This window comes from Callorhinchus milii, unplaced genomic scaffold (genome assembly GCF_018977255.1).
Source record: "Callorhinchus milii isolate IMCB2004 unplaced genomic scaffold, IMCB_Cmil_1.0 Scaffold9, whole genome shotgun sequence".
NCBI classification, from domain to species: domain Eukaryota; kingdom Metazoa; phylum Chordata; class Chondrichthyes; order Chimaeriformes; family Callorhinchidae; genus Callorhinchus; species Callorhinchus milii.
In genome coordinates this window covers 9,246,808-9,261,297 of record NW_024704750.1, presented here as the reverse complement: position 1 = coordinate 9,261,297, position 14,490 = coordinate 9,246,808, and the positions used below count along the sequence as shown (strand labels likewise).

Here is a 14,490-nt window from a genome sequence, read left to right as displayed (position 1 = left end):
TTTGTAATGTGAAATAGTTTCTTTTATTCCTAAGCAGGGCGAAACCTTGGACAAGTTTCCTTACTCCACACGCCTAATAATAATCGCTCCAAAACAAAACAATAATACATTGGTCATTTTCAATCCCCAACTGTTTGTGGGACACTGTTGTGCACAATTGGCTGCCGCGTTTCGCTCACAAATATACAGTCAATTCACTTTACAGTATATTCTGTGAAGCGCTTTGAGCCATCTAGAAGATGTGAAAAGCGCTATATCAAATGCAAGCTTATTATTAAGATTGAAAATACTTCCTTTAGTCGTTGCAATTACCGGCTGCATTGAATTGCCAGAAATTATGTCCTGACCCATTGGTACATGTGGACTTACTGCCTGGCTGCACTGAATCCAGGAAATATAGTCTTGAGCAGTCGACGAATATGCAGAAGAACTTAATTCCACGCGATTCAATGTGTTTCCAATGCTGCCTGGTAAGTGTGCATGTGGTGACGGGTCAAGGTGCATTGAATCGTGGGAAATGTAAAAATAATAATAATCCTTGCATTTGATATAACGCCTCATCACGTCTTCGAGATGTCTCAAAGCGCTTCACAGAATATACTGTAAAGTGAATTGACTGCATATCTTGTCGGTGAAACGTGGCAGCCAATTGCGCACAGCAGTGCCCACAAACAGTCGAAGATTGAGTGAACAGATTATTATTATTTATGTAGTCTGACTCGCCATCACATGCACGTTTACCAGCTGCAGTGTGCAGGTTAGATTGATTAAATCAGATTTTATATGTTTTCTACAGTTTGCTTGCAACTTGGTCTTTGCGTAACTTATATTAAATATTATGGTCCTGACTTCTCCAATATGCATGAGTTTTACTGTATTGAAGTTATTTTCCACACTTTGGCATAATGAAGATGTAATCATATTCTAGTAGTGACAACAGAATCGTTTTTCTCACATAGGACATCGTTCCAGATAAATGTTAATAATGATCAAGGATTTTTATTAATATTTAATATCATTACAGAAAATGTTATGGTACAGTGTTAAATGTCTTTCATTGCTAGGAATTACCACATGAATGCTGGTACACTATTATCTGTACAATATCAATCTTTGTTTTACTGTACACTTTTTTTAAATTGGTAAAAAGGCTGTCAGCACTTAAGGAAGCAATTTCTTTGTTCAAATGAAAGATTTCCAGTTCCTGTTCCAACCAGAAGGCCAGTTGAGTTGCTGAGACAGGTGGCTGTTGGGATACTTCCCAGCCAACGGCACTGTAAGGGTGATGTACCAACCCAGTCCACTCCAGCCACTCTGCTTTTGGCACTGAGCACATGAACACGAGATACAAGATAAAGAACAAGCAAAGCTCTTTGTGAAGCAATTATGTTGCGTACTAATAAGGATAATAGCTGTGTTTATCTAAGCTGGTATAAAGAAAGCAGACAGCCTTGCTAGTAGCATAAGTATCTGTATCTGAAGATGATAAAACACAAGTTTAGCAGGCACCTACCGCTGTCTATCAAAAGCTACCGCTATCAGACCTAGCAATAAACACACAAAGCAACTGTAATGAAAGAGAAACTTTGCTCTGCATATGATACAGAATGGATTCATAGCATTTCTTCCCCCCCTTCCCATTTCAATTATTTTATTTTATCTAATTTCTTTTGAAATTACTTCAAGATGTCAACAACACCAATCAGTTTTATCCAAATCATTAAAAACTAGCTGTGCCGTTGCATATTACAGGATACAGTCAATGATATGTAGACATGCACCGACGCTGCTTCTGTGGTGACATCATAGTCTCCCAATTACCATTACGTCCACCACTTCTCCCTTGTGGAGCTCCACATACTGCTCTGTCTTTGGAGGTAGCATCAACAGTCCATTGGCACTACGCATGCTCATCAGACGACTGCTCATCTGGTTCCCTGCAGAACACAAACAATCATTTGTGCAAAATTCCCAGCAATGGAGAAAGTCTTGAAGCGCAGTTTATTTGAGGTTGTCAAGCTGGGACTGAGGACAGATAGAGATGTTTTGTTTTTTTGTCCAATCCAACTATAGCCTCAAACCTATTTTGAATTAATAATGTTGGGACTACCTCCTGCTTTATATATAGCACTCACAAATGTTTGCGAAAAAAAAGCAAGATGCAGTGACATTGAAGAAACATGTGACCATATATAAAACAAGTTGAAGATTCAATGAATGAACAGAGTCATTCTGTACCAGGTTGTGGATTCACTTGGTTATAATCTGGATCACTGCTCTGAAACTGCTGCTCACCTGTGCTTTGTGCCCAAGGCAATGGCTCCTGGTGGTGCCAAGTCAGGATGCAGCGATGGTATTCAGGGCGAGGATCCAGCTTCACATCACAGGATAACTACGAAAAGAACATAGAGTTTGAATTAGCAATAACCTAACCACCACCAACAGCTCATTCCCATCTTGTGGAAATGCGCGTTCTAAATCGGTGATTCTCTTTTAAAATGACAAATAGAATCTAGATTCTTTGCAATCGTACAACATAGCTATAAAGGTCTTTTATATTGTTCTACTACAGTGCGCTGGTTCATTATTCTATTTCCCTTGCGTAACACTGTTAAAACAGATATCCTGCCAGGGTAGCATTGTTTGTGACACTGTATGTTGCAAACTTTGTGTAAAAATAATACATTTTTAATAAGCATTTGAACTTTAAAAGTTTCTTTGGGGAAAAAAATCTCCTTCCTCCTACTTTTAATTTACAACAGTAACACAGTCGTTGTGTGGCTCACAGTCTTGGAGCAAAGCCAACACGGGGGAACTGCAACTGTGCTTGCCTAGAGGCAGACTTTTTTTCCTTAGAATCCTATTGTGGAGGAGTAGACAGGATAGACTGATTCTATTCTGGTCCTGTAATTGACCTTGAGAAGCTGATGGGGTTTATAAGCCATTTGAGGTTGACAGTGCTAAAACTTTATCAATTCTATTGTAAAACAATCACAGTTAAAGTTAAAAATGATCTCTAAGCAAAAAGACTAAATAACATAACATTTATGCCTAAACAAAGTGATTTTTTTTGTCAAAAAAGCTTTCTCAGGTAGGACAACTCCTTTAAATCAATACACAATTTAATTAATAGACTGATGTGGATTAAAAACACCGGCATGGACAGGTTGGGCCAAATAGCCTGTTTCTCTGCTATGTAAAATAAAAGTATCTCCTCTCCCCACGGTTCAGGGATAAATGGAATATATGGTCCAATACTGAGTAAACGCAGATTAGATAGGTCGTGGTTTGTACTGAGTTAGTTGATGCCAGCTGGATTGAGTTTGGCCACTTGTGTGTTACAGTGGAGGGTTATTAATGCTGCACCCCACCAGGTATCAGAGGAACACAAAAGTAAACTTAACTCAGTAGTAGGATTGCAAATTTGAGAACCATATTGATTTGATTGATTGGATCCTAAAAGATGACTAACTATCTATAAGGCGTCTTTATTTAAGCTGGTATCACGTTGTCTATGAACTGCAAACAAAAACATTTGACTCACACACCTTTGTGTCACAGTCAGCTTCTAATTAATCAGTACCAGAAGGTTGTCAGGACCGAGGACACTGTATGCTTGCATCAGTGACTGCCTTTAGGAGAGGTGATGAGCAACAAACAAAGTTTTGCTAAGTTGTAATGAATGCTCACTTGCTGGAAACGAAAGTCACATACCCTGGCTTTGATGATGGTGGGCCGAGGATCGAGGATTCCTTGCATTTTCCTCAGTGCAGGAATGACAAAGAGATTGCAGGTAACAACTGCTGACACTGGATTTCCTACAGTGAAACCACATTCCGATTACTTATGTAACATTACCAAACGACATACAATTAGTGTGGCATGCAACGAGAATCATGCTTGGAACCAAGCAGCCAACAGCTATGACTCCAAAAAAAGGTGATCACAGCCAATTTGTGGGAGCAAGCGTTTCTTCCATTTGGTTTCAAGTATTTTCTTATGGGTAGCTGCCCTTTTGTTGCACTGGTTGGAGCTGAAACTCTTGCTGCAGACTCAGTGCTGCACATGATTGGTTACCTATCGTAGAAATCCCCTTTCTATCTGTACCGTATAAGGAAAGGGTGAGAAGCAGCCTAATTTCCACTCTTGACTGCAGAACATGGCTCCAAAGAAATTATTTGCCCTTGCTTAAAAATTTCAGTCAGACCTGCTGATCTACTGAACTGGCACCAATTGAAATTAAGAGCATGGATGGATCTGGAGTGCATTCAAGAACCCGCTCTTTGAGATCCAAATTAAACTTCATCTGAGCCTAAAAGTGTCTTCACAGCTTCGGATTCCCCTCCTTATTGATGTGGAAGGAAACATTAAAAACAAAAGAATGCACGAGTTCATCATACCTGGCAAATGCAAGGCATTTGCAAGTCACACTGCATTGCAGATGCTGTTTGTTATATAATTGCCTGTATGAACTAGATATAATTAACCACACAAACAAATCCTTGGCTAACACACTGATGACAGGATGCCACTGTTTTCCTTTTATAAATGTGAAAAATCCATTGCCATGAAATTGTCATAAGTGGTGAGCAAAGGCTGTTCTTGGAAACAAAATTGGATGCATTCAGATAATTTACTTTTTGTTGTTCTTTAATGCTTACCCAAGCTGCAGCACTACCCATACTGTGGTTCACATGATCAAAAAAACAACAAAGACTGATGTTACATTCACTGCACAACAAAGGTTGTTGGAAATCAAATCAACATATTCTGGCTCGGAGGCTGGTGATTTGATGATGATGAAGAAAAACAGACAGGGTGGAGGTTTAAATTTTGGAGTATATGCATTTCCAAGCTACTAAAGAGATTGTTGATTAAATTTCAGTAATCCAATGATTCAAAATGAAAAATGTAACTTGGAAGTGCTGCTCGAAAATTACAGAACAAAAGAATGTTTCGTTATGCATTTAATACTTTGGCAAAGTACAATATGGAACAGGAACTGGAGACAAAGCTCTTGGGTGCAACATAACTGTTAGGAAAATAATTTGTTATAGACAATCTGCTACAGACAACTGTCGGATTGAATACACAGATTTAGAAACAAAATGACAATTTGGCTTAATTAACTTAGTTTGGACCAAAGGGAACATTTACAGTATTCTATCTAAATATTCTGCTTCCTAAACAATTACAATACTTGACAATTTCAATGGCATTCCGACTTTATTCAATCCATACCAGCAAACTTGGATCAGTAAAAAGGTGCATTCTGCTGCCCTCTTTGGTTTATCTTTGGAATATTTCAAAAAGCATCAACACAGACTATTCACACGGAAAGCCCTGCTCACACAACAATTGCTTTATTGCAATAAAAATATTCATCCATTGTCGGTGCAGTGAGGGAGTAAAGTGCACAGTTGTCCTGTACTTGATAAATACTGTGACGCTTGGAATTCATATTGGCAATGCTTTTGAAAAGGATTGCATTTCAAAAATATGGTATTGATCATTTTATTTATTCTAGTTTTCCTCTTTTACCCCCTTTTGTGGCTTGTATGAGTGGCCTGCTTTCCGGTCTGAGTCAATGATGTTCTGTAACCAGCCAGTAGGTGGCATATGATTACAATCTGGAACAATTTGGTCAAGACATCCACAAGTAAAACACCACTTCCATTGGCAGTGCCTATCTATCACTGAGGGTGTCAGATCAAAATGTATTTGCTCCATAGAAACATGCTTTGGAATATCAAATACGACTGTTTATATTACTTCAACAGAGTGATGCTCAAAACACAACATTTTTTTTCCTGTGGATCAAAAATGTGATCAAAGGATGTAAAAGATTACATCCTTGTTCATATTTTTTGTGTCCCTCCTTTGCATTCAGGCCACTCATTTCTTTTCAATAACCATGTCTTGGATCTTTGTGATCCCAAGTATTTGGCAAATCTCCACATCCCTTGTTGATATTAGTGGCTTCTTAAAGCGACAAAGGTGTGGAGAATTTGTCCTGGTCATGGCTGGAGGCAAGACAGAGCATTCACTTGGCTGAATGCAGCCTCTAATAACTCTAGTTCAGTAAGTGAAGGGTATCTGTGCACATGAACACCTACACCAAGGGCAGATTTCCTGACAATGATACTGCATCATTGACACTGCACCCTTTGGAACTCCATCCCACAGTCCCTTCACCTCCTTCAAGGCCAGTCTCAAGACCCTCCTATTCGACCATGCCTTCGCTCACCCTCCTACTCATACCCTCCCTACTCTCTACCCCTGCTGATCCCAACCCACAGCTTGGGTCCAAATCGCTGATTATCCAGTGCCTTGGGATGTCCTCCTGACGAGAAAGGCACTATACAAATATAATTTGTTGCTGTTGCATCAGAAAGTTCTCCAATAGCAGAAAAAGTGTTGGGAGTTTTAGAATTGTATTCTTTGCAGTCTTTTTTAAAAAAATTACAGCTGAATTGGGTTGTTTTCCTAGTTTAACCACTGAGATATAAACACTTGACAATTCCTTGGTACTGTTCCAGTTATGATCTTGTGACGTGGAGGTAACTCGATCATACATCTGTGATGTAGAGAATGGACTGTTGCATTGAGTAGCCCATCTTCATTCAGTCCACTGGTCTATATGGCTCTGTACTTCACTGAGTTCAGAAGCAACAGATGGGCTCTTTCCCTGTAGCCTGTCCAGCAAAGCTCCCAATAGTCTATGCTAGTCGGATGCATGTTTTTGTGTAACACTGATACTGATATCAAATCCTTTTACGTATGACTTTACTGAGATATTACAATTAAATACTGAGCTTTTGAGTGAATATTGCCATTTGTATGCTGGAGAAACAATTGCTGTGTGATGGAAGCTATACAATCTAGTCTGTGCTGAACATCTTGTTCAAAAATACTGCAAAACATGAATTAATTGACATGGCAATTCTCAGATGTCCATAATTATGTACTTCTGCCAAAACCAAAATAATTTATTGTGACAATTGTCTAAAATCTCTATCGAGATTTTAATACCCAAATCTTTATTGGGAATAGTGAAAACCAAAGCACAATTATTTTCATGTATATTTCTTGCGAAAGCTGAGTTTCAATTGACATCCCCTGAGCAACAAGGCAGAAACTCAATGATGGCCTTCGCTTCGTTAAAGCGGTGGTTAGTTTCTTGATATTCTGACTTTATGATGATAATATTAAAACAGATGGAAGAAACTACATTACTGGATTGTCCAGTTGCGCTCTGCTAATGGGTTCAGCAGTTGTATCACAATAGGGTGTTCCTCAATCTCCAGTTCACCAAAGTATTAGTTGAACAATTGAATTTCAACTTAGCTACTAATTTTCACCATGTGTACACAGCTATTGTCATAGCAAATGACAATCTCTAGGTATTAAAAGTTTGCTCTGTTATATCCTGTTTAATAAAACCTAAAGCTGGCAAAACTCATGTATTTATTTCCCCCTTAGTGAGAGACAAACTTAGAAAGCAAGCAAACTGTTCTTAGGCCTTTGTATTTACTTTCAGTAACTGTCCACCACAAACTGGACCAAATTATTTTCCTTTTGGGGGAAGTGATCACCTCCACTTTGCGCCTTCCAGCTAAGGACCTGGCTGAGATCAGTAGCTCAATATCCGAGAACAAGTAGGAGAAAAAACAAATACCAATATCATCCTTTCTTTGTTTCTTTTTAAATTGTGCTGGGGTTTTCTCATCAGCCAGAGACTCACTTTACAATAGCCTTTAGCAGGCTTTCAAATAATTGTAGGCATATAAATTAAACTCCTGAAGGGATATCATGTCAAAACAATATCGGCTTCATTGTTTTCATAATGTATTAATTATGTAACAGGATTATTCTGAGAAACAATTATGTGAGGCTTGTAATGCAACAGCTCAGCACTTCCTAAGAAGATAGCAATTTTGGCAGAAGACTGGCAGGCACTGCTTTCCCTTTTAACATTATATCTGCTGGTAGCCCCAGTGGTACAATGTACTTGTACAGGCTATGCTGGATAGAAGTATGCAGCTGAGATTCTCTGCATGTGTTGAATTCCCAGCATCAGCTGTGGCCACCTGGGGAAACTGAGGCAAACTCTCCAAGGAAGATTTAGGAATTTGGAGGGTAAACCAATTAGTACAACCCTGCTACAATCTGGTTTAAGGTGCAATAGCCAAGAGCCTGGAATCAAGTTGTGTGGCATAAAGGTGTCCCGACAAAAGAGGTAAGGGACCAAGTGGAAAAACTGAAAAAAAATTAGGATGGGGGAAGAACAAAAGTATTAAATATTAGAACAAAAACGCAATCATTTTAACTGCTTATTTGTTTAATTGCAGCAAGAACTGGCTTATAATATATACTGAATAGTTTATTTAGTGGTAATCCCCTGATGGAAAAAATCCCTCCAAATACTATAATACCCATCATGTGATGCCATATACCTTCAGATCCTATGTCACCATCAGCCTCTACCGCGCCCGCTGCATAACGGTAAAAAAAGTTGGAAACGAATGTTATTTTCAAATAAACTATTCAATATATATTACATAAATCAACTAATAGCTAGCAACAAGTTGAAGGTTTTAATTCAGAGCCCGGGAGGGAGGGGGTGAAGGGGTCCTGCGGATGCTCCTAAACCACAAGTTACCTTATGTGGTTTATCACGCCATCAGCAGCGGTCAACTGAATTACAACCTCGCGATTCATTGCTAGCTATATATTATCCTGTACACAAAGCAAGCATGTTAAAAAAAAATCATGATTTCCCTTCATTCATTCTAGCCCCAAAACAATTTTACTATTTCATAGCAACGAGATCTTTACATTAAAATTCAAAGCAAGCTGTCCAGGTTCACCGCTCTTTGCAATTTATGTGGCAGTTTTCAAAAATGACTCCTCAATCTATGCAAACTACACCAGGCCGCAGTTCCGATACACACGTCAATGTTTGTGGGATGCAGCAGTTTCAGCGGTTATTTTTGAATAAAATAGATTGGTTTCATTTCCAAGTGGGGACCGCCAGACCGGCAACTGAGCGCATGTGTGAAGAACAAGTTACTCTTCAGGTGCCGCCGGGGTTAAAATTAGATGAGACAAAAACACATGAAGCAAAATGATGCAACTGTAAAGTGAGGCAGGTCATCGTGATGACGTGATGCACATTACAAAGCAATACAATTCTGAGAGTGCACTTGAGTACATGCGTTATGAATGCAAGTCATTGCGTTGTGAATTGATTAAGTGGTGCAAATCTGCTTTCTGTGTAACTTTGATGGGGGTAAGAAGACCTGTGTAGACTTGTTCTTGGGTAGCAGACCTTCAGTAGATTATGGCGTAGTCTCTCATGCACCAGATTTATTTTTTAACAGAAAAAGACTTGGGTAGAGAAGGAGGGAGGAGTGGGTGAGTGGAAACATGGTGATGTTCCTTAAGAAAACCCGGAAAAGATCACAAGTGACGTTCTACACTGTCTTGTGCTTTTTTCCCCAAAACAGATATTAAAGATAAAACATGACCATTAATTAATTTTTTTACAAACATTCAGTGACAAAACGATCATATCTTGCAACAGAATCATATAATCCCATGCAAATAGAAATGAAACCAGATCCTTCAACACACCCTTTAAACAGGGTCTGTAATAATAGGCCAACAATTAACTTCAGCCATTCCTGGTCAGATACAACGATGGAAGGATCCATATTTCAACTGGAAAGTCATGCTTGCAATTCAAATACTACAAATTGGTCTGATAACTATAATAGTAACTCTATATTATAAAGCACATGTCGCACATAAAACAAACTAAAACCCAACACTGACCCGTGCATAGAAACATTTGCACTCCTATAAGTAAGTGCAGATATTACTAAACCTCCAAAGACAGAGTTCAGCTCATCTCTTACCTTAAGCCATCACAACTAACAGCAGACAGTAAGTGTTGATGTTAAGCTTGTCACAGTTCTAACAGTTATATGGTGCTCTGTGAAGAGAGTGACAGTTCTGGTTACCTGGCAGTGCAAAGATGATTTTTCTGATGCCATCGATGTCCAAAGTTGCAAAAGTTGTTGGGAGGCTGTGGAGGGAAGGATGTGCATTTAAAATCCTGTCCAGTGCTTTAAGAAAGGAAATGATGGGATTCTCTCTCAGGAACTTTGATGGCAATACAAAATTATGCTTTTGTAAGCATCACATTTTAAATCGTTTGAACGTTTAATACTTTATTTCTGTTGCAATTTCATAGTAATAATCTTGTTTCTTTGGGGGGGAAGGGGTTGCTGGGAAATGGACTGGCATGTTTTGTTTGATAAAACTTGGTAGCCTTCGTATAATAATGTGGACAAGGATAAATTTCGAAATTGTCCTTTTTTTGCAATATTTCTATTATTTTCAAATTCGTACAAATTTTACTGAAAGCCAATGTGCAAATCTCTGCATAAACAGGGAAGTAACAACTAATTATAATAAACCATCCTTGGCAATACACAAACATATTCTTCTTCTGTGCTAGGTGGAGTCAGTGCTAACGAGACTTATTCGTTATGTTTCTGACAAGAACAGATGTAAAATTCAGATGCTGGAAGTGGAACTGTGAACAGGAACACAGCAACAGCTCAGATACAACGGCTGAGAAAGAAAGACACACTGGGAGCTTTGGGTGAAACAGACCATTTTGACAATAAATCGATTTGATTGTGTATATTATTCAACTGTGGTGTAAGAAAATACATCTTCTTTCGCAAAGCATTTTTAAGAACATTTTATGCTTGTCACTTTTTTAGTGTTTCTACACGATGTACCGTTTGCTAACCTTGGCCATCTATACTATACTGTACTATCAAATCAGCTGTTTACTGGTGGTGCGAGTGCTGTCTGGAGTAACTTTCCCTCTAATTTTCCTGACCTTCCCATGGGGAATGCCTGGCCTTTGATAAGTGCCTGCCCTGAGTGTAACCGCTTATACTGGGAACTGATCATATGGGGGATGAAAGGCATGAATTGTGCTCTAATCACTGTGACGTTTGTGTGTGATGCTTAGCAAATCAAGATGTCACAGGTGGTCCTATGTTACAATTAAAACATCAATAACCAATTTTCCATCTCGAGCCTTCTCTGCAACAGAAGTATTGATGAACTGACTTTTTCTCAAGTGGCATAAAGTAGAGCTTGCTTTCTGGGCAGTGACTTTCACAGTCAAAATGGTGTTCTGAAGAACTTGGCAAAAAGCATGTGAACTGCCCAGATTTGTTCCTATGGCAAGGCTTTTGACAATTTTATGTTTTAACTTGTTGAATGAATCAGCTTCTTAGATCTGGAAATTACAGTGCCTTTACACAGGTAGGGTTAGTTTGTCAAGAATATCTTCCATTTGAGCTTTTCATGCTCAAAGACAAAATACTGAGAATACCGATCAAGAAGATCTTCTTAAGGCTGTCCTTGCTGCAATCGAGATTAGCTGCTCTTTCAGCTTCCTTTCATCTACCTTCATGTTATCACATGGTCTGATAGAGACAAGGAACCAATATCTTCACTGAAGAGGAACTGTATTAGGGAGCTAATCCTCCCTTCTAACTTCTCATTTACGGTTGTGGAAGCCCTTTAGATGGATTGTAATAATAGCAGCACATTCTGACCAACACAACAAGAAAGAGGGTAGTAACAACAAAGATGCAGGGTGTATCCCTGGTGGGAGAAGAGAAATCTTGATCCTAGGTGAGCTGTTTCTTACGGTGGAAGTGGCAAGTCAATCTGCTTGTTTGCTATGGAAGGTGGTATTCATTGCAGAAGACTCAAATAAAGTCCACGCTACTGTTTCTTGATTTTCAGAGGGCCAATGCCACACCAGGTGTAATCCTGGTTTGAATGAAAATCAAATAAACAAAACTGTTTTGATTAAAATTACAAAAATGGAGTCCTGTAGCTCAGTGGTTAGAACAATTAACTCTCAAGCGAGAGACCTGGGTTCGATTCCTGGCAAGGTGAAACCTTGGGCAAGTTTCCTTACTCCACACGCCTGATAATAATCCCTCAAAAAAAAAATAATAAATTGGTCACTTCAATCCACGACTGTTTGTGGGACACTGTTGTGCGCAATTGGCTGCTGCATTTCGCCCACAAATATACAGTCAATTCACTTTACAGTATATTCTGTGAAGCACTTTGAGACACCTAAAAGACGTGAAAAGCGCTATGTCATATGCAAGTATTATTATTATTATTAAAGCTTCCCTTTAGCCTGAATGTCATCTTCTGCTACAAACCAAGCAATTGTTAATTGGATTTAACGTTGTTACTACTTACCCTGGTTTCATAAAAACTCTACCAAAGTGAATCTGGGCGTGTAGGTCAATGTCCAGCACCTGCTTCAGGTAATCCTAAAAGACAGAACAGAAAGAGCAAAAAGCTTGCACATTGCTGATCAAGATCATTTCTTGGAAATTGCCATTATGATTTTCCAATATTTAACGATTTCTGAACAATTCAGCAGTTCTAAAAATAAATAATTGCTTACTAGGGCTCTTCTGCTTCGAATACTTTTATAATGTAACTATGCAATATATTGGAAGAATGCTTATTATAGTCCTTATCTGTCATCTCTGGAAGAATACAATATAATTTACATTTATATCGGGCCATTCAGGTCAGGAGGATGCTTAAAGCTCTTAAAGCCCTGCTGGCTGGGCACCCGAGCTGGTGGGGTGGGGTAGAAGGTGGGAGCAGAAGAAGGTTAATAATAATAATAATAATAATAATAATAATAATAATAATAATAATAATAATAATAATAATAAGGGTTGGGAGGGAAGAGATGACCGAAAGACACTGTACATAAGTAAAACATTCTGAAAGTAGGTGCCTTCAGTTCTGCTGAGTTTTGTACAAGCTAACTACAGCGACACACCAATCAATCTATGCACACTCAATCCACAGAATATTTCAATTCAGACAACGTTTTGTCACTTTATATTCACCAGAGTATAGTTTCATGTTTCAAATTTTACCTTTTCACCCATGGATACACCCCCTGAAGTAATGATGACATCAGCACGGCTTATGCCTTCATTGAGAGCATTGAGCAGGTCATCGGGGCTGGAAATAGAAAATAATCAGAAAGTCATTGCAGCAAATGCAGTCTTGTTGTTTCTGTAAATTAGTCAAAAAATTACTTGCACTTTATTACGAAGTGGGACATTCTCAGAAACAATGTTTTTGAGCTGGTCAAAGTTTAAAGCGAACCTATACATTGAGAAGATTAACACAGTTCATTGTAAATGAGGGTTTTCAAAGGGACTGACATCTATGACACGTAATTACAATAAAGGAATCAGTTTTAAATTCTAGTCTGCCTACAACTCGCATACCTTTCTTACTGTCACATCCATTTATAAATTAATAAATCAACATCAAGCATTTCATTTCACACTCTTGATCTCATTATTACCAGCCGTGAAATAAATGCATACGCAAGATTTATTCTCTCAATCCTGAGCTGTAAGTCGTATGTCACATCACCTTTTTATGTTAAATGCTTAAACGCTTTATCCGTTTGCTGTATTTGAAACTTTTAAAATTCCAGTGAATATCAATTACGTTCACAAATCGCACAGGTTAGTTTCTTATTTCAGATTTTTTTGATAACTTACATTTTATGAAAAGTAAAATATAATCAGTGTGAGAACGGTGACTGAAGACAAAATGTACTACATTAAACATTTCTCTTTGGATTAAACTGAATTCTACAGCTAAGAAAAGTGGTTAAATAAATAATACTTTTGAAAACTGTCACTGAAATGTCCTCCAGACTTGTGCTAGGATAGTAATAACAATCCTTGCATTTGATATAGCGCTGTATCACTTTGTCGAGAAGTCTCGAAGCACTTCACAGGATATACTGTAAAATGGAATGATTTGTATTTTGTGGGTGACACGTGGCAGCCAATTGCTGATGGTGTGCTGCTAGACCTAGTGGAAGCAAGATTATTTGGTGCACTAATCGATTGTTGGCTTCTCTTACAATCTCCTATCACTGTTTTATAGTGAATGAATTAAGCAGTGGGTGCTATTGAGTCTCAGTTTAATTCTAAGTGCGTATTTTCCTATGCTGACTCCAGAAGGCTTTTCAGTATTTGTATGTGTGGATAAGTGCAAAGAATATCATTTATTCTTGCCCGACAAGAGGTTATTTGCCCACCGTCAGTGGTGGGCAAATAAGTTTCTGCAACATTACATAACTGAACTGTTCATCACCGATATTTCCAATAACCGAAGAAAGGATGAGAAGTAGAAATGATGGAAACCATCTGCATTTGCTACAAATTTAAACACACTAATAAAAAAAATCAAAGAAGTTGTTCCCATCAGCCCAGAATTTTTTTTAAAAAAGATCTAAAAAAAATCAGCAAAGGAAGAAACAAACAGGTTTGCTGCCAAATGCTACACAAAAAAATGTGCATAATGTGCCCAAAGATTTGCAGC

At 38.4% G+C, this 14,490-nt stretch overlaps 1 protein-coding gene across 8 annotated transcripts in view; it reads right to left on the bottom strand.

Moving 5' to 3' along the window:
• Positions 1-979: 979 nt before the first annotated feature.
• LOC103175216 (gephyrin) overlaps positions 980-14,490 on the bottom strand; it is a 159,715-nt gene continuing 146,204 nt past the window's right edge. For 5 of the 8 annotated variants that reach the window (XM_042337907.1, XM_042337908.1, XM_042337909.1 and 2 more), the window contains 7 exons: positions 13,017-13,104; positions 12,316-12,389; positions 10,026-10,090; positions 8,457-8,495; positions 3,715-3,818; positions 2,296-2,392; positions 980-1,937 (listed from right to left, as the gene is read on the bottom strand). In XM_042337907.1, coding sequence (XP_042193841.1) covers positions 1,804-1,937; positions 2,296-2,392; positions 3,715-3,818; positions 8,457-8,495; positions 10,026-10,090; positions 12,316-12,389; positions 13,017-13,104 — 601 coding nt within the window. In that variant the 3' untranslated portion in view covers positions 980-1,803. The remainder of the gene's footprint in view (positions 1,938-2,295; positions 2,393-3,714; positions 3,819-8,456; positions 8,496-10,025; positions 10,091-12,315; positions 12,390-13,016; positions 13,105-14,490) is intronic. The other 3 variants (XM_042337911.1, XM_042337914.1, XM_042337913.1) reach the window with 1 other exon arrangement.